General features: G+C 40.8%; 1 protein-coding gene across 2 annotated transcripts in view; it reads right to left on the bottom strand.

Annotated features, from left to right (window-relative positions):
- gnal2 (guanine nucleotide binding protein (G protein), alpha activating activity polypeptide, olfactory type 2) overlaps nt 1-20,687 on the bottom strand; it is a 92,357-nt gene that overhangs the window by 50,610 nt on the left and 21,060 nt on the right. For both annotated transcript variants that reach the window (XM_079569807.1, XM_079569808.1), the window contains exon 5: nt 5,061-5,158. In XM_079569807.1, the coding sequence (XP_079425933.1) occupies nt 5,061-5,158 (98 nt within the window). The remainder of the gene's footprint in view (nt 1-5,060; nt 5,159-20,687) is intronic.

The raw sequence follows: 20,687 nt of genomic DNA, 5'->3' as shown, positions 1-20,687 counted from the left end.
CAAAAATAAGGAAAAAAATTGTATAATATTTTGTAAAAAATTGGGGGGGAAATAGGGGGATATTGTAAAAAAAAAATGGGTAAAAAAATGGGAATAATATGTGGGAAATAGAGAAAATATTAGTAATAAATATATGCAAAAATGAAAGCAAAAACTGGGAAAACGAGAAAAAAATTGGGCAAAAATAAGAAAGAATTGTGTACAATATTTTGGGGGGAAATGGTGAAAAAAATTGGGGATCAATTGGGCAAAAAATGGGAAATAGGGAAAATATTAGTAATAAAAAATGAGTGAAAATGAAGGCAAAAATTGGGAAACGAGAAAAAAAAATGATGAAAAAATTGGGGGGAAATGGGAAGAATAGGAAAAAAAAATGACAGAAATTGAGAGGAAAATAATCTTTTATTTGAGCTGAAACAGCCAAGTCACTTCCTTTAATTCTGTCCCTGGACCAACAGCATCAAAACTTGGATTTTTTTTTTCTGTACCTGTTTTCGATACTTTCATTTGTTCGAAACCAGTAGTAGCTAAACTTTTTTCCAGACCGGTATCGTTTAACGGTACCCAGGCCCAGTCATGGCTCTTGGATTGTCTCTTGACCTGAAATGGCCTTGGCTCTGCCCGAGATTCTGCCCACATTTCCAACCAATTATGTCGCACAATCAAACTGCCAAATGTGATTCATATTTTCATCCGGTGTGTGGCTCGTCTCGATATCGTCTGTTGGTTTCTACAACCTTTTGAGAAGCACGTAATCCTCAGCTCGTCTCTCAAACGCTTCTGCCCCGGGACGTGTTTTAAACAAATACAAGGGGGAAGTGAAAGAAACTATCCCCGTCTCTGCATTGCTGCTGACTTCCGACGGCTCCACCTTTTCGGACGCATGTGACCGTCCGAGCATCACCTGACTCCCCCCCTCCTCTTTCAAACCAATAAAGACTTCTCCTACCCCCTCCCTCCAGTCAAATTTATGTTCAAAGCACAGAGAAAACAGCAGCACAGAGCGCGTTTGTCCGATAATGGTCACTACTCGAAAACAAATGTCTGAAAATGTGTTTCCTCCAAGCAAAAGGCTACGGTTCTTCTTAAAGCGGTGACAGTAACAGGAAAAGCACAACACAAGTTTGATCACACAACACTCTATTTGAAACTTCAGTAGATGCAAGAGGATACTGGTTGTTCACTTATTGTTGAAGTCACGGCAGACTTTGGCCCATGATTTTAGTCAGGAGGACGTAGCGGAAGGACAGATTCCAACTCCAAGTCACAAAATAGGCTAAAATATTGCTACATTTTGCACTATTTATATTTTAACCCTTTAATGTTACTCCCTACACGTTTTTATTATTATTATTTTTCTAACCATTGGGGGTCAAACAATATTTTTTTATTTATTTGATAGACCTCCCAGTTTTCTGCTCTAAACCAATATAAACCAGTCCAGCCAGACCTGATCTAAACCTGCTCAAAACCCATCCAAACTTCATTTAAACCAGTAAAAAACAGGTCTACATCAGTCAAAACCTGTCAAAACCAGCATGATCCAGTCGAAACTATGTCTAAACTGGTCCAAACAGGTCTGCACCAGCCCAAAACAGGTCTAAACCAGTCCAAAACAGGTCGAAACCAGGTCAAAACTGGTCCAAATAGGTTTACACCAGCCCAAAACTAGGTCTAAACCAGTCCAAACAGGTCTAAACCAGCCTACAACAGGTCAAAACCAGTCAAAACCAGGTCTACACCGGTCCAAACAGGTCTAAACTGGTCCAAACAGGTCTAAACAAGCCCAAAACAGGTCTAAACCAGTCCAAACAGGTCTAAACCAGCCCAAAACAGGTCTAAACCAGTCCAAAACAGGTCTAAACCGGTCCAAAACAGGTCTACACTGGCCCATACCAGGTCTCAACCGGTCCAAACTGGTCTAAACCGGCCCAAAACCGGTCCAAACCAGGTCTTAACCTGCCCAAAACAGGTCTAAACCAGCCCAATCCAGGTCTAAACCGGTCCAAACCGGCTCTAGAGCAGTCCAAACCCGTCCGAACCAGGTCTGAATCAGTCCAAACCCGCTCTAAACCAGTCCAAACTTGGTCTAAACTGGTCCAACCCCAAACTGGATAATTGGAGCATTACACACTTGAACCGAATGGTAAAGATAGGCAGATTAAGAACGACATTTGATTCAATAAAGCGTGCTCTAGCAAATGGTTGAGCAAACTAATAAAGGGTTAATTAAACCCAGGAAACGGGAAGCTTGTTGCAAAACCGGATTTTAACTTTCACTAAACAAACGTCACTTAAGAGTCAAAAGATGGACAATATAACAAACCTTAAGAGCCTTTACAATACTGCAGGAGGTTACCAAACAGGCAAAAAGGCTGCTGTATTAGAGGCTTATCAATATTTCCAAACAACTGTATCTGGGTTGTATTGTATTGGAGAAAAGGGCTGGAAAAGAGAGACAAAGGCCAGAGCCTGAACCGCAGAGTCCTGCTTCGGTCTCTGTTCAGTCTTGGTTTTAATCCTATGAGCTGAGTTCTATTGCATTAGGAAAGTGATGCGAGAGCCAAGAAGCAGTTCCGAGTTTAGTCATGTTTCAATTAGTACCAGCTTAGTCCAAATTTAGGTCCGGGTTAGTGCTGGTTTAAAGCTCATTCGTGCTCCCATTTTGTACGTGAACAGAGCCGTGCGTTACAAGTTGGGATGCCAAATATCCGATACTGAACTGATATCTCACCGCTTTAACCTCTTAACCTCTAGTTTGGCAATACCCAAATCTAAGAAGCTTCTTGAAAAAAGTGTCAAAATAGCGACGAAAATGAGACGAAAACAAGGATTAAAATGCAGCAAAAGAGCCACAAAAGAGTGACAGAATAGTGACGAAAAGAGATGAAAATGAGGAAAAAATTGGATGAAAATGCAACAAAAAAGCAATGAAAAGTGACAACAACACGAGGAAGAAGATCCATTTAGGTGAGATTTGTAGGTCTTAGCTTTCAAATGAGGCGTTACACTGGCCTTTTAGTTTTGGGTAATTCTGAGCTGGAGAAAACGCACTTGGTTAAAGAGACTAGATGCAAGTTGGTAATTTGATACTCACTACATTTATACTTATTCTACATATTAGGACATAGCTGGAACATGTAGGGGGAGGAAAACCCTGTATAGTCCCTTTAAGACAGGGAACAACTTTCACTAAACCTCAGTGAACATGGATGCAAACTGCCATGGTTAGCAACGGCATGCTAATGCAAGCACCGACTAATCAAAGCTGGGACAAAACTATGATTGGATCACCTAAAGCAGCCTAGTAAAACAAAATAGCCACTGCTGGACTGGGCAACTGTTTTGGTTTATGAAATGCAGTTACAGATTTGTGTAGTGCACAAGCTGTACTGATCACAGTTTATGTGAGATGTTTATACTGTATTAATATACCTCATAGCCTCATATAGCCAAGGATATTTAGTGTAGAAAAGTCCTTATTCAGTGTTTTGCAGTTTAAATCAATATGATTGATAATTGATATGCAACCGCTCGTTTGCAAGAAAAAATCTGACTTAAAGTGATAGTCTGGAAGTCTAAATGTTTTACAAATTTCATAAAATGATGGATTGATGTAAAGTAAGTACAAATATACCAAAATAATTTTGTGTAAACTCCCTCCTTCCCAGATTTCTGGAGCGCATCAAAGCGTAGTATCCTCCCGCGTCAACCAATGAGACGAGCTTTCCCTGTGAACCAGCCCGTCAGGTCCAACCAGGAGGGAGGGGGAGGAGCTTGATCATTTGCTTTAGAAAATTCTGTTCCTGCTCTCGTCATTTTGCAAACTAAGAAGGGCTTTTTGGTCCAAGAGAGGAGGAGTTTACTTTCACATTTCACCCTATCTCTCCTCACTTTGCAAACGTACAGACTATCACTTTAATTGATAGGACAATGGAGAAAAGAGGAACTGTTTTTCACTCAAAGCAAGCTGCTTGGTATCGGTTAATATCGGATATCGGCAGATACTCAAACCCCCAGTATCTGTATCGGAAGCCAAAAAAGCCTGCCCTGCATTAATTTCTTATGTCCAGCCTGAGTTATCGAAAGTTACCAACAGATGGCGCTGGAAAGTTTACCAAAACCGGGGAAGAAGAACCTGAACCAAACCACGCTGTTTCTAACACCATAATTACTGAAGAATAGTCGAGAAAATGAGGTAAAGAATGGTGGTCTGTTTGCAAATTGGTTCAAATCCTTTTATAGAAGTTTGTTCTGCTTCACCTGTGGAGCTGTGTGCAGTAGCGCCCCCCAGCAGCTAGCTCATGTACTGCGCCGTTGTCGTGACTCGACACGCTTGAGGTAAACGGAGCGATTGATGGAAGACAGGAAACTCTATGAGCATAAATTAGCCTTTAACGTTTATGGTCATGTTATCCTTTAGAGTTGAGAGTCTAGTATCTTTAAACAAACAATTATGTTCAAACAAATATATCGAACTTCAAACTTTGCAACCGTGACACTCCAGTCTTTCTCTTATTACAACCTTATAAACAATAATACAATTGCTCAACCAGTTCTCAGGCAACATAAGAGGCATATCCTGGTGTTTGTCGTCTCACTGCAGCATCAACTACACACTGATATAAAAGTCCCTGCTTTCCCAAACAGGCCCTTCAGTGCCGTGGTAAAAATACCCAACAAACCCGAGATATCAAGAGAAATATAATTTTCCAGTGGACTCTTACAACCGTGCGCTCGTCCTGCCGCGCCCAAAGTACACAAACCGGAGCGTATCCATATAGGACATGACACAAGCTGCGCACAGAGACGGCAGTTTACAAACCGTAAAACTGAACCCGTCCACCCCACTGTGGACTTAAGGCCGGAGAATAGGAGCTTAATGAGGAAGCTAACAACTTCAGAGAGATCATATACCGCAACGAGCAACAATATTTAGGACCGTTTTATGCCTGGAGTAAGTTGCTTTCGTGAATTTCTAGATGTTTAAGAGACAAAACCAAACCGAGAAACCGCAAAAGAGAGGCATAAAGGAGAGAGGAGGGGAGATAGTGGCTTACTATTGTGCGCAGTCGATGAGCTGGTACTCGTTTGACCTCTCAAAACAGGCCTTGACTCCTTCATCGTCCCACAACTTCTTTGCGTGGTCAAAGAACTCCTGGAAAAGACAGAGATTATGTTAGAAAGAGTTGACACAAAGACAGAATTAATGATATGGAAAACACTGTAAACCAAGTGTTGACTGAGATTCTTTAGTGTAATTTCCTCTGCTTTCTTTACACAAATGCACCACAAAAATCCAAAGAATAACAATAACTTGTCCTTCTCAAGACATTCTCAGAGTTCCCAGAGTTCAGACATTTGAACTGGTAACACTGGTTCCCAAACCTTTCCTCTAAAACCCAGAGTCGCTTATACACATTTCAAGCAGCAAAACATTCATAATGTCGTTTAATCATGTGTAATTTAAAGCAGTACTAAGTAACTCATGCCCCTAGAGGCCATAAGTGCCACTGCAGGTGTCGTAGCATGTTGCATTTTCTTACTCATTAATTGTCCGTGAGAGTAAATACTACGTTGACAGAAAAGACAAAGGGAGAGAGGGATATTGTACATCCAATTACACAATGGAGATCATTTATTTCACTCAAACTTGGCTGCAAATACTGTTTAAGTGGCGCTACCCCGCAGCTAGCTTTGCCCATTAGCCTGTTAGCTTCTTCTTTGTGATTCTATTAGTGTGTATTGGTGACTCCGACCCGGTGAAGGAAAGTTGCAATTGTGGTTTTCTGGCCAGAGACACCAGGGGGAGATGAAAGACCCCCCAATCATCCCATGAACACTTGTATTACCCCCCAGAAGGGACTCTGGAAAGGATTTATTAAGGTAAATACGTTACTTAGTTCATCTATATCTATATCATATTTTGTTAGTTGACCTAATTTGGAAAATGCTTTTTTTATGTATTGGTTTTTCTTTCATTTCAAGTCCACTTACATTGTAGATTCTCACTGACGGCGTACGTTTATGAATGAACACATATGGAAATGTGTTCACTGACATAAAGTTGACATTAGAGTTTTTGTTCACAATATTCGCCTTTTGCTTTGATTATTGCTTTGTAAGGCTGGGGTATTGATCGACATTTTATTAAAATCACTATCCCTACTCTGGTCAATCTCAATAATCGTCATGGAACTTTATAATCAACAGGTTTACAGCCATTTCTTTGGCAGAAACAGCACCTTATTGTCGAGTTTGGATGAAACAAAGGAAGATTTTTGTGCATTAAATGAACCTAGAGGAAAGCTGTTATTGTTATTGTTTGAGATGAGATTTGTACAAAAGATATGTCCAATTAGCAACATGTATTTATTTCAAGAGAGATCAATCAATATGAGAAAAAAGAATATTGTCCAGACCAACGGCTTTGCACTTTTGAGATTTCCTCAGTGAGTCTCAACTGAAATGCTGTTAAACCATTTCAGGTGACGACCTTATGAAGCTCACTGAGGAAAAGCCAAGAATAAAGGGTGGCAATTTGGTTATTTCACCCTTTTTTGTTTCCTACATAACCCCCATGTGTTCATTCATAGTTTAATGCCTTCAACGAGAATCACACAACATAAATAGTGTTGAAAATAAAGAAAAGCCACAACATAAAACTGGTACAGTACATGACCTGTTCTCAGTGTAATATCTAAGTAAACTGAACAACATACACAGTAATTAAACAAAAACCTGCTGACCCCATTGCTAAAAATCTTCTGTTCGTGCATGTCATCCTTGTAGTTAAGCAGTCATTATTTCTCATAATTTACAAATCTAGTGTAGTGTCTTTGTTCCGGACGTGTTTAGGAGCTAAAGCGAGTGGCTCTTGTTAGCGGTTTCACTCCACTTCCAGCCGGTATGCTAAGCTAGTCCGTCCACTCCAGTGTTTTATTTAGCAAACAGACCAGCGATTCCCATCAATCTTCTCACGCGCAAAGAGTCAAACACAGGCCGTAAGGTTTATACAGAAACATATCCTGCCGTGGAAACAGTTTCAATTCTTAAGCAAAAATGCCAGGTCTTCCAGTCAAATCTGGGGCAGTGATGCAGTTGGTAAAGCTGGGGTTTATTTATTTTAACCTCTTAACCCCCACCTTTAAGAGACTAGATGCAAGTTGGTCATTTTATCCTCACTACTGCCACCTCAGGTCTTATGCGTAACTGCAGCCTCTATATTAAGCTCGTGCATGACGGCACTTTGGACCCAGGTTTACAGAGCAGGATTTTAGAGGCAGTTGTGGTGAACAGGTCTGGGTTCATTCTACACATTAGGACATGGCTGGAACATGTAGGGGGAGGAAATACTACATTTTTATATTTTAAACTTCGTATAGTCCCTTTAACCAAGTGCATTTTCTCAAATTTGGCGTTACCCAAATCAAAAAGGCCATATTTGAAAGCGAAGACCTACAAAACTCATCTAAACCTTTATTTTCATCACATTTCCGCCACATTTTCATCGCCTTTTGTCACTTTTCTGCTGCTCTTTTGTGGCTTTCTGTTGCGTCTTCGTCACACAGTTTTTGTCACTTTTTCATCCCTTTTTTGCCACTTTTTCCTGTTTCTCCTTTGTTGCTTTGTTACTGCGTTTTCATCACCTTTTTGTCACTCTTTTGTTGCATTTTCATCTTTATTTTGGTCTCATTTAGTCACTATTTTGACACTTTTTTCAAGACGCTTTTAAGCTTAAATGTGCTCGGTTAAGGTGGGGGTTAAGAAGTTAATATGAGACAATAAAATAAAATCAAAAATGGTTATTGTTTTTCGCCATATCGCTCTGCTCCATTTTAAAAATCCACAAAATGAGCACCCAAACAGAGAGTATACTGTTTACACCTAAGACCACAGTGCCAGCCATTACAGCAAGACAAAATCTCCCCTGTGATAAAAGTAAAACACAACAGAAGATGGCAGTCAAGGTTTGGATTCGAGGAGTGGCTTTAGTTCTAGTTTAGCCTGGCTTTAAACCTGGTGAAAGTCCACATGAACCTTAATAATCCAACTCAGTGCCAGCGCCTAAAACACTCTCGCTGCTCACTAACTTCCTGCTGTGGGACAATAGTGGTCTTTATGAAGCAAACGGCTCTTATCAGTGACTCCGAGATACTCCCAGGTCTTTGTGAAACGGAGAGCAGGGGCTGAACGATGACTCGAATCAGAATCGCAACATAAAAAAAATAAACTTGCCTATCGCTTAGTTTACACCTCTACAACCATGAACTGTATTTATTTCAGTCTTCTCTCAAAGTCATTCTAAAACTAAACTTCTACTTTACTCTGAGCTAAAGCACTAGAAAGACCTACACACATATTACTGATGGAATACAAAAAAAAAAGAAGATAAATTAACTTTTTGTCAATTCCAAACAGACCCATATTCCACAGTACAACAAAGGCAGTTAATAATATCCACTTTCATTAGCTCCTCCTCTGTCCCTCTCTCTCTTCCTGGGCCGGTCCCACCACATGACTGTGCGCTCGGCCCGGGACAGTGCGCTGCGTTTGGGGAGTAGCTCTGAATGTCGCCCCCAACCAGAGCCGAGCGGAGCCTGATAAAGAGTCACATGCTGCGGAGCGCTCCTCTCGGCAGATCCGGTGATTAGGTTCAACGTGGAGGAAATCAACTGATGCGAGCTGCTCTTAAAGGGACACTGGCACATTTCAAAGGGATTGTGCTAAATCAGCTTTCTGGAGGTTTTTTTTTTCACTTTTGTGCATGTGTTTCATTCATGACCCTTTCAGCACATTTAGTCTGCCTCCCTGTGTCGTGTTCAAACCACCCTGTTCCACCTGCTGATGTCATGAGGTGGGGCTCTTCTCCTTTAAGAAGCTCTCCTCCGTGTTTAAAAGTCTAAAAGCCTTGACGACAGCATATCTTTCTAAAAGGGCAGCGGTTAGCACTCTTGTCTTTTGGTATGGACTTGTTGTTCTATTCGTGTCTGAGTAGGTTTCCTTCAGGCATTCCACTTTCCCCTACAAATAAAAACATGAGGCTAAATCTTCCACATATTACGTCCCGATCATGATCTTGGCTCAAGATCTTGAGGAGGATCCCTGGGCGCTGCTCTACAGTCGCCCACTGCCCGTGACACGTTGTCCTGAAGCTCTGGTTGAAGGATGGTCAAAATTAGGGCTGAATGATATGCACAAAATTTCATATCTCGATATTCATGCCAGATATTTCGATATCGATTCGATACGATAAGATATACATATGGGTTAGGTGAAAACTAAGCATTTAAAAAAAAAAAAATCATAATACAAAAGAGTGCAATTCTATTGATGAAAATCTATATTGTTTATATCTTGCTTTTTCGATTTTAATTTTTTGAATGTTCATATCTCAATATATCCCCTCCTGGAACCGCCACTTTAACGTGGTGGAGGGGTTTGACCACCCGAATGATCCTGGGAGCTCTGTTGTCGGGGGCCTTGTGCCCCTGTAGGGTCTCCCATGACAAACAGGTCCGAGGTGACGGGTCAGACAAAGAGCGGTTCAGAAGCCCCTTATGAGAGACCAACAGGCCCGGATAGAATCGTGAGGCCGTCCTTCCGTGGACCCACCACCTGCAGGAGGAGCCATAAGGGGCTGGTGCAATGTGATTTGGGCTCCAACAGCCCCCACGACCCGGAAACGGAAAAGTGGAAGAAAATGGATGGATGGATGGATGGATGGATGGATATGTCAATATAAATACAATAACGATTTATTTTTCTTTCGCGATATTGATATCTTGAATGTTCATATCTCTATATCGATACAATAACGATAGATCTTTCAGCCCTTGTTCAAATGCAGTGGACACATTTCTCTACAGAGGCAGTAAAGGCTACAAATGAAGCTTCAGCGCAAATTCGACCTGGAAGACGCACCTGCAGCCTTCATTCACCGCCTCATCAATGGCAGCCTTCACTAATCATCCAATCATAGCCCCAGCTAAGCCGCACCTTCACGTCAGCCAATCAGCGCAGCTGCTTATTCCCACTTCAGCCATTCATCGGCCAGGATCCCCTTCTTAAGCCCCCCCGGTCAATGACCCAGCCGCACAGCGCCCCTCCTCCGCCTGGCCTCTCCTCAGGCCTCTCATCGGTTCGACCGGCCGCCCCGGGTCTTATCCTACCACCACCAGTGTCCGGGCTTCGAGGGAAGATTTTGGCCATCATCTACAGATGCCATTTATTCCAAATCGCTAATGCAATGAGCCCCAATCTTTGTGAGTCTCTTCAGGTTGAAATGCAAATACAAAGATAGCTGTTGTTTTTGCCTTATTTACACAGCTTTACATATTTAGCCTGTTTTCATACACATTTTATACATTTTTCATACACAGGGATATCGGTCAATGGATCCGCGCAGACAGATTTGCATCATGTGTTGTTCGTGAGCACTCTTGAAGCCCCCTCCATAACAACCTATGGATCGACCGAAAACACATCGACAGTAGGTGACTTTTGTGATTCATAACACTGTTGAAATATTAACGTAGAGCCGCTAATAACCCCACAACCACAGCATACATCTGCCCTTCGCTGGGTGGTTTACTCCGCTCTGGAAATGTATTTGATGCCGACTCGGACCAGACTCCATGGTTCAGCGCTGATGTAAAACGTATGAACTCTGCGAGCACTACTTTTAGGAATATAACGTATTACTTCCACAAAATACGGTAATATATTAGTCATTACAATCTCAGTCACTCGGGTTACAAGCGCATTTAAATGTGTGAACTTTTGTTTGTACATGCCAAACTCCCCCCAAATAAAATGCAGCCAAATCTAGTTGGACACTGGTGGATTAGATCTGCAGTTCATCGTCAAAACAAAACACGTGGGATGATGGAAGGAAAAGGAAATCTTTGACTGATCTTTTGCTCGGTGGCATTATGACTATTTTTAGTTTACATTTTGTCAAAAGTAACTCAAAGCAGTGTAACTCAGTAACTAAATATTTCAACTGGACTTTTTATTTTGATCTGTTGTTGTATCAATAAAGACGTTTCAACAGTCATCCAACTCTCATCATCAGTTTGGTCTTTGAGGCTGAGCACTGGTCTTATATACACAACTGTCAGTCTGTGTTGCCAGATAAGATGGTATACCTTCCTTTGAGGCAATCCCCCTTGCACAGACATATTACATTTTTAAAACTAAAACTACGAATATAGAAAATAATACAATTTTGCCGAACACTGTCACACATAACCACTGTTTGCTGGAGCCTGTATAGATACAGACGGCATCTCTGGAATCACCAATATATGGTCATGTTTGAAAACAGTTAGGGGGGAAAACAATTTTGAAAAAATCTAAACTTTCTCTAATTATTCAAAAACTACTTTAACAAATGCAAATTATTAATCGAGTTTTCTACTAAGTAAAGATACAAAGACATGGAGAGGAGCAAAGTGGTTCAACAGCCCATAAATATATAAAAAAACGGAGAATGCTAACATGATGCTACATGTTAGCATCGGGCTAATGCTAACGGTTAGCTAGTGTTTGCTACAACTGCCGCTTTTTCAATCCTACTGAACAATCTGCTGTAAGAAAACATCCATATGGACCCGATTTACACTTGTACACTTGTATGTGATAAATAAGTTCATATTCCACCAGAAAATGGCTAAAAAGAGTGGAAAATTGTGTTTCCCAAAAGATTCTATTTTCCCCCTCAGCGAGGCCACGCCCCCTTCTATGATGAGATGCCGTCTGTATCTATACAACGGATGACTGTAATTTTGCAATACGACAATTTCAATATTTTAGAAAACTACAGAGAACAGAAGCTGACTCTAGAGCCGTCATTGAAGCTGGACAACTCCAGTACCACTGAGAGCCTACCAGCCATTTTAGAAAATAGTTTCTTGAAATAATGGCGAGCCCGTTTGGAAACCCCTGAGTTAGTGCATATATATTTCCAACAACATGTAGTAGAGGCTGGTACATAATCCGGTTATCGTCCCGGCCCAGTGTGATGGGCTGGTTGGACTTGTCTGGGCGGGGGGGCGGACCGTGTGGAGATGGGAGGATGGGAGGATGAGGGGGGGGGGGGTTGGTGCTGGCTCCTCGGGGCCCTTTTCCACAGAGGCGTGTGACACTGGGGCTGTGAATAAATGCTGTGTGCTGCAGAGCCCTACAGAGGAGCAGATAACACGGACACCAGGAGCGATCTGAAAAAAAAAAAAAAACCTGCGCCTTTTATTTTAACTCTTTCCCGTAATCGCCCCGGTCCCACTCACGCATTGGCCTTTCCCAGCTGAGACATTGGAATTATGAGGGACTTTCTGAGTGGAGTTTCATCACGCCGGAACAATTAAGGGAGAATATATGACTCTTGAGATTAGATGTCTTACCATAAAGATTCAATTCATAGTGCACATTTTAAACAAGAAAACTAACAATAAACTGCTACACAAGACTCAAAACATGTTACAGTATTAACATAAGGAGACCGTATGTTGGAAATTATGAAACTGAAGCCTTTGCGATTTGCTTATTGCTGCGATAATGTGCGTTTAATCTTGTCATGTAGCTCATTCGTTAACTTAAAGTGATAGTCTGTAAGTTTGCAAAGTGAGGAGACATAGGGTGAAATGTGAAAGTAAACTCCTCCCCTCTTGGACCAGGAAGCCCTTCTAAGTTTGCAAAATGAGGAGAGCAGGAACTGAATTTTGAAAGTAAACGATCAAGCTCCTCCCCCTCCCCTCCTGATTGGACCTGACAGGCTGGTTCTCAGGAAAAGCTCGTCTCATTGGTCAAAGCGGGAGGATGCTAGACTCTGATTAGCTGAAGAAATCTGGGAAGGAGGGACTTTACAAAGAATAATTTAGGTATATTTGTATTTACTTTACATCAAAATGCAAAACCAGATGGTTGATTTTTTTTAAAGCAGTACTAAGTAACGTGTTTACCTTAATATATCCTTTCCGTAGTCCCTCTGGGGGTAATACAAGTGTTAATGGGATGATTGGGGGGTCTTTAAGCTCCCCCTGGTGTCTCTGGCCAAAAAAACACAATTGAAAAACTTCGCTGCCTACAGGTCGGAGGCCCCAATACACACTAATAGAATCACGAAGAAGAGGCTAACAGGCTAACGGGCAAAGCTAACTGCAGGCTAGCGCCGCTTAAACAGTATTTACAGCCAAGTTTTAGTGAAAAAAAATATCTTCATTGTGTAATTGGATGTACAATATCCCTCTGTCCCTTTGCCTTTTCTGTCAGCGTACTACGACTCCTGCAGTAGCGCTCATGGCCTCTAGGGGCATGAGTTACTTAGTACTGCTTTAAAACTTGAAGGCGAATCCTTTCGAGTATGTGCTTCTGAACCATAAACCGGGCAAAGATCTGGTCAAGGATATCACTATGGAACAAGTTTAACTCCATTGGGATGTAACGATGGGTCAAATGCAGTGGATACATTTAGTGACAAAGTACATCTTAACTAGGAAGTCAAATATGTTCTTGTACCTCATAAACTCAGTGGCATCAAACAATAAAACCGCAAATGCTTCTAATCACTAAACAAGCACAAAAACAACTTCGACACACCCCAGTGTTTTTGCATGATCGATTACAAATAAATAACCTCACATGTAGGTACACAGTCTCAGTCCAAACCCCGCTCACCTGCTTTTGCTTTGACCAGCTCTCCTTTCAGCCCGATAGAGTTACGTGTTAATCAAGCTGCTGTGTGCCCGTGTAATACTTCACTGGAATCATATAGGTCAGCCTGGCACACCGGGGAGGAAGAAACAACGGGCTAAATTTGGGACAACTTGGCTGAGCTGGTCAGTCTGTTGAAAAGGGGGACACTTCATCTCCAGTGCGAGCATTAGCGTCCAGTTCTTAACTACAGCAATGACGGCCACAGATAAAGGCTGGGCGATGTGGTCTAAAATTTATATTACAGTATAAAATAGGAATATTGAGATAAGGAGATACACGGTGATATAAATAACGGCAGATGAAATACTTCAAAAATCACAGCCTTTGGCCAACTGGGCAAAATTCTTGAAAGACTAGATTCTTTTTATTAACATACAGTAAATTTACTTGAATCTATCAGGGAGATGAGATGAGATAAATACAACAAGAGGAGGCAATGTCAGGCCCCGGAAATCCCCCAGGAAGATTTTGGGAAATGAGCACACAGCAGCAGAGGTGGGTAGAGCAGACAAAATATTTCTCAAGCAAGAAAGACGTTACTTTGAAATAATTTTACAAGTTCTAGAAAAAAGCAGTGACGTAAAAATCAAGCAAAAGTAAAAAAGGTACTTGGAAGAAAATGCGACTTGAGTGCTGTGAGTAGTGAGTAACTGTGTGAGCGTAAAAGTCTGATTTATGTTTAAAGCAGCATTATACAACTTCTTAATGGCGGAAAAAAACTTTATATTTCTGCGTGTTTGACCTTGTAGTGACTAAGCAGGTATATGAGTGGTCAGCATGACGCTTTACTTTCCATCACGGTGATCTCTCGGACGCTCCAGCATCAATTGTTTGGAAGGTTTTCATTGCTGCTCCCCAGAAAATCTACAAAACAAGTGATCCTGGAGCGGCCGAGAAGTCACTGTGATGGAAAGTATACTCATATACCTCACTACAAGGTCAAACACGCAGAAATATAAACTTTTATTTTCTTGCATAATAAGTGGCATAATGCACCTTTAAGTTGTGACATGAATTACGTGAAGCAAAACTTGTAATGATGCAAAATTCGTAATATTTCCCAAAAAAATGTATTAAGGATGTATATTTCTGAAGAAAAAGGGGATCGAAAAACTACATATATTTTAGGTCGACTTGAAGACTTGTAACTTTCACTCACAGTAAGACTAAGAGTAAAGATACTTCATTATAATATTACTCAAGTCGAAGTAAAAAGGACTAAATGATATAACTACTCTAATAAGTCCTTTTTTTTGTTACTGAGTACTACTCGCCTATGCACAACACCAACCTAAACACCAATACAGAAATTATTGTAAATTTCTCTTTTTCTAGGGGGAGGACCTACAGAGCCCCTTCTTAACTATATTTGGACAAGCTCTACATTTTATACATAACAATGTTTGAATTTTGGCCTCTCATATTTGAATATCAAAACAATCAGCCCACTTCCGAGCAAACTTGTCTTCCCCTTCCCAGCAGCCACTACTACATGACCCCTCTAAAGTGCATATGACAGGTTTTAATGCTTTTGAAAAAATGACTTATTTAGAAAGATAACATCAGTTGGAACAAGTTTAATGAAGAAATGTTGGGCAGAAAAGTTGTTTTCATTGGAATTTTAAAGCTGCTGACAGGAAGTGACATAGATAAAGGTGAAGTTCCAGAGCAGTTTGACTCATTTCCCATACGTTTGTTAAGTGGTGACGTCCGGGTCCGCAGATGTGCGAGAAACTATAATTTAAAAAAAACTCTTTAATACCACAATCGATATTTCTGAAACTCAACAGAGAGTTACAGAACACACTTATTTATCAGGCCCATTAGCCAAACATGCTGAACCTACTGCTATGAAAGTCATATTTACCAAAATCGCTACATCCGTTAGCAGAGATAAATGCTAATGGTGTAGCAGCTATGCTAACCCCGGAAGTAGTGACTTTAGTAAATATTACTTTTTTAGCAGTAAGTGCGGCATTTTTGGCTAATGAGTCTGAGAAAGAAGTATGTTCAGAAACTCTCTGTTGAGTTTCAGAAATATTGATTGTGGTATTAAAGAGTTCTTTTTTTAATAGTTTCTCGCACATCTCGGGACCCGGACGTCAAACCACAATCAATATTTCTGAAACTCAACAGAGAGTTACTGAACCTACTTATTTCTCAGACTCATTAGCCAAAAATGCTGCACCTACTGCTAAAAAAGTAATATTTACTATAGTCGGTACTTCCGGGGTTAGCGTAGCTGCTGCGCCGTTAGCATTTAGTATCTCCGCTAAACTGGAAGTACCGATTTTGGCAAATATTACTTTCATAGCAGTAGGTGCAGCATTTTCGGCTAATGGGCCTGATAAATACGCATGTTCAGTAACTCTCTGTTGAGTTTCAGAAATATTGATTGTGGTATTAAAGAGTTTTTTGTAGTTTCTCGCACATCTGTGGACCTGGAAGTAGAGCTGTGATGTCACCACTTAACAAACGTATTGACTCAACATGGTCGGCACGGCAACAGTTTAAAATTGCCTTCATTTATGTCACTTCCTGTCGGCGTCCAAAAGGGAAGTGAAACTATGAACATCACAAAAATTGCTAAAATTAAAGAAAGCTGGGTGTAATCTTCAGCAAAATCTTAAATTGTGTTAACTTTGTTTATTATGTATGTTTGTCTAATGTGTCATATGCACTTTAAGTTGACCTGGCCCCGCCTCTGTGGAGTTTACAATTTTTTCTAAACCAATGCAGTGTTTAGTTTACACTTTAACAGACTGAAATATGATAAATAGAAGAATCACATGAATTTCAGAACTCAAAACTAGACGGTTAACAGGTTACATGATGAATCTTAATAGACACTGGTTATTTTGTCATTTTCAGAGCATAACTGCAGCCTTCGCGATTTACTAATTGTGATCACTCAAATTACATTGTTTGGATTACGGCTAAAAGAAACACTGCCACCTTACAGGCCGAGCAACTCAGACACATCTGACACACTTTTCCAAATGGGTGTGGCCTGGCAGTACAAGTAAGAAACATGTAGCTCAAGGCTGGACTTTCAGGGCACTGACAGAATCCATTTGTGTCCTGAGGTGACACCTTTATTATCCTCTGTAAAACACCAAATGCTTTTGATGTGCCATAAAAGATTCATCGCTGTCGAAAGGGGAGATCTGTAGTTTAGATTTCCACATATGTTTTGTATTAGTTAAGCAGCGTTTCAGACTTCTCTCAAATCAGATTTTTTTGTTTTTGTTTTAATTGCTCAGCCATATTTTGGTCTGAAGTCTGTTTCCACTGTAAAGGAAAAGGAACGGAGCTTATTTGAATACTGCCTTTGCTTTTGCTTTAGCTGCATTTGCCTCCATTTGCATAGACAACAGTTTGTATCAGCGCGTTCTTTCCGATGACAGTTACATCTAAAGCCACTAAAGACAAACAACAAGCTGCCTTATAAATATAACGGGCAAAATCTTAACAAAATGGCCAATTCATTTAGCTGAACTGTCAAACTGGAGTAATATGACACCTCCTTATAGTCAAAACGAAGGCTGGACGATATTTCAGTCTGTGCCATCGGCCCCTCCGACCACCACCAACCACTCGCTCACGCACTACATTCGCTAGGCTTCCTGGTGTTCCCAAACGGTCTCCCATCCAAGTACTGCCAGGCCCTTTCCTGCTTATCTTCCAAGGTCTGACGGGATTGGGCAGAGCAAAGGCGGTGTGGCCACAAACAAGCGGAACAAGAAGCGATACTAAAAACTGTGTAGAATATAGCGATAACCAAATTATACCGATACTTTACCAAGCCATGTAAACAAAGTACAATCCATCGAATATAAACAAAAATCACAAGCAATTTTTCAATTTTCTTTTTCATCAAATTGTGTAACAAGACTTAAGAAATATTCAATAACAGGGCAAAAAAGAAAGTGTGTGATTAAAAAAAATGCCTCCGAACACAAGTGTTGAATCCGATCCGATATTTTGTCCCAGCCCTATTAAATAAGCACTAAAGCAAGGCTAAAATGGAAATTGATCATCAAAAATTATGACTCAACTTGAGCTGTTGCACATTTTAGGTCACCAGGAGCTAAAAATGTGTAGATCACAGTCAGACAGAGGTTCAGAGAGTTTGCATTCTATTGTGGCCTCTTGCAATATGTCTATTGCATAACCTCATATTTAACCCGCGCTGCTACGAATAAAAAAGAAAGAAAGTGCTGGCATTGCTGCGACACTGCCCCCTAGTGGCAAGGCGGGGCTCCAGAAAGAGCGCTACAACATGGAAACCAAGGGGGAATTTAACAACTTCAAAACTGGTCCCAACAGATATTATTGTTCCTAATGCTACAGTCTTCCTCTTGTGGCAATTTTGATTTGTGATTATTATTATTTTTAACTACACAAGTTTACGGTTAAAGTGCATTAATGAGGCCGGGCTTTGAGGATGATATTTATGATGATATTGCCCGTTTCAGGAACATGCTCTGTAGGAGGAGCCTACAGAGCATATTTCTCTCTCGACCTCCTGTTATTATGTACAGTAAATAGGAAGGAGTGATGAATAACAGATCATCTTACCATGTCTATGGGTTAAACCTGTCAGGAGCAGTGGGAGGCTACAGTACAATGCAGTTACGACAGCACATTTTGAAGTTCGATACATTGAGGAAGGAAAATATCGCGATAAACAATATTAACTCCAAATGAAAAATAGCACAGAAAACCTACATTCTAGCAGTGCATAATCATATCCTAAGATACCACACAGGCTGCAATAAACATGAAATAAAAAGTAACCCAATTTGCTACGGTTAAAGTTTTGCAAAGAAAAAATAAGGAAAAAGGGTAATAAATGCACAAACGATGAATATTGAGGCCAAAAAATGTATCGCTTATCTGTTATTGAACGATAAGTCGATGACAGCCCTAAATACTGTGCATTACACCTACATTAAAGAGCTCCTAGTTTTCTGCAGAATCTGGGTCAGGAGTACCTAGCTGAAGGGTTAGCCTGTACAGTAGATACTTCAGGTGGATGAAAGGGGGCACCCAGAGGATACAAAGAAGACACAGGAAGAACAAGCCTATACAACAAAGAAACGTACCAGCCATTTTGCCACAAAGTCTAGATCATCATTTTCCTTCTAGACACAACCCTATAGCGTCAAAACGAATAATAATAATGACAATGCACACTTGACACTCGTATGGCTTCTGTTGCCGTGCTGTTTGCTCTGCTATGACATCATTTGCAGTCGACGGAAAACAGTTCATCAGCAAGTACATGAAAAATAAAGGTTTCATTCATTGTACATTTGACAATTTGCCGCTGAAATACTGTGCAATGCAAAACGTCCCCTTGCTTTTATCTACAGACGCCTTTACCCTTCCCCTCTGTGTTGTATGAAAACTGAGCTGCTATAGGGCGCACTCGATGTCCTAGTTTTATGTTATATTGCAAAACATACACTGGTGGAGACGGGGCCGTAGCGCGGCTGCTTGTCTCCTTAATATTTGAATAAGCAGGCTCAGCAGACCACGGCATTGTTCGCTCTCACGCTTTCTCGACCTGACCTTAACAATGTTACTATGACTCCATATAACCGGGGAGAATAGGCAGTATGTGCTAAAGGATTCCAGCCATATTCAGGCAGACGTGACAAAGGGTGAGCTTACCTCAGTGGGACGCACACGCAAAATGAGTTTATTTATAATAGAAAAGATAAACTAAGCGGTAGCAAGTTAAAAAAATAGTTCTGTTTGTTTGTTTTTTTCACTTTCAAAAACATTGAGCTGGCTGTATCGCACTTTATAGACATCCCAGTACTGCAAGTAGTTGTAATAAAAGTAGCGGTAGTGATGGTTGCCAAAAACGTAACATCTGAAACACTTCTTCATTTCATTTCTTATTATGAAACAGTATGAGCCTGTATCAAATGTCCATTCACAGATCCAAGCCATAAAACTGTCAATGTTGCTCATGTAATTCAGTTTTATGATTAACGAGTTTGTTTGGTCGTGACATCACCGTTTCCTCATCCGAGACGCTTCCTGGGCCCGACAGTGTGGGACTAGCTCACTGTGTATTAGGTGTCATGCCTCGCGGATCTAAAACAGGGGTGCCCGAACTTGTTTCCCCGTGAGCCACGTATCGAAGTGTTGGTGACCAGTTGCAGAGAGATGCTTTCGACTGGGTGGATTTAGCGGAGGTTTTTTTACTGTGCAGCCACTCCTTTATTTAGGCTTGGGAACTTAATGCAGCTAAAATGTTCGTTCTTCAGGTTATAATCGTGGAGAATTATTCAGCTTGTCAAAACTCAGCGAGCAGGATCAACGAGAATCTGTTTGAGGGACAAACCTGGACCAATATCAGAAAAAAGTAGAGATATTTCAAAATTGTCTCTAATATAGATACAGGCGGCAGCATGTCATACAAGGGGGCGTGGCCAAGCTGAGGGGGAAGAAAGCCTCTCAAGGGAATCACAATATTTCACTATTTATATCCGTTTTCTGCCGGACTATAAACAGATTTATCACAATAAATCAATAAAGTCAAGCCAAAATTGGGTCCATATGGATGTTTTTTCACAAATAATTGTTCCGTAGAAGCGAAAAACGGCATTCGTTAGCTAACGTTAGCATACTTCCTGATTAGCATTGTCCAATTTTTAAGTATTTATGGGCTGTTGAACCACTTTGCACTTCTCTTTAGCAGAAAAATATATACATCTTTCAGTATTTGTTTAAGTAATTGTGGAGAAATGTGAGGCAGTTTTTTCCCCCCTCTGGCTGCTTCGAACATGACCATATATGGGCATTTCCAAAGATGCCCTCACAACGTTTTTACACAAATGCAGAACTCAATGTAGTACCCACTATGACAAAATGTGTTACTGATACTGCTACTGCCGCTATAACTACATTTATTACTTCCGCAACTACTTCAACCATTACTACTGCCACCATGA

The sequence above is a fragment of the Gobius niger genome, assembly GCF_951799975.1.
Source record: "Gobius niger genome assembly, chromosome: 13".
In the NCBI taxonomy this organism is placed as follows: domain Eukaryota; kingdom Metazoa; phylum Chordata; class Actinopteri; order Gobiiformes; family Gobiidae; genus Gobius; species Gobius niger.
The sequence above is the reverse complement of the archived record's forward strand: the minus strand, read 5'-3'. Positions and strand labels throughout refer to the sequence as shown.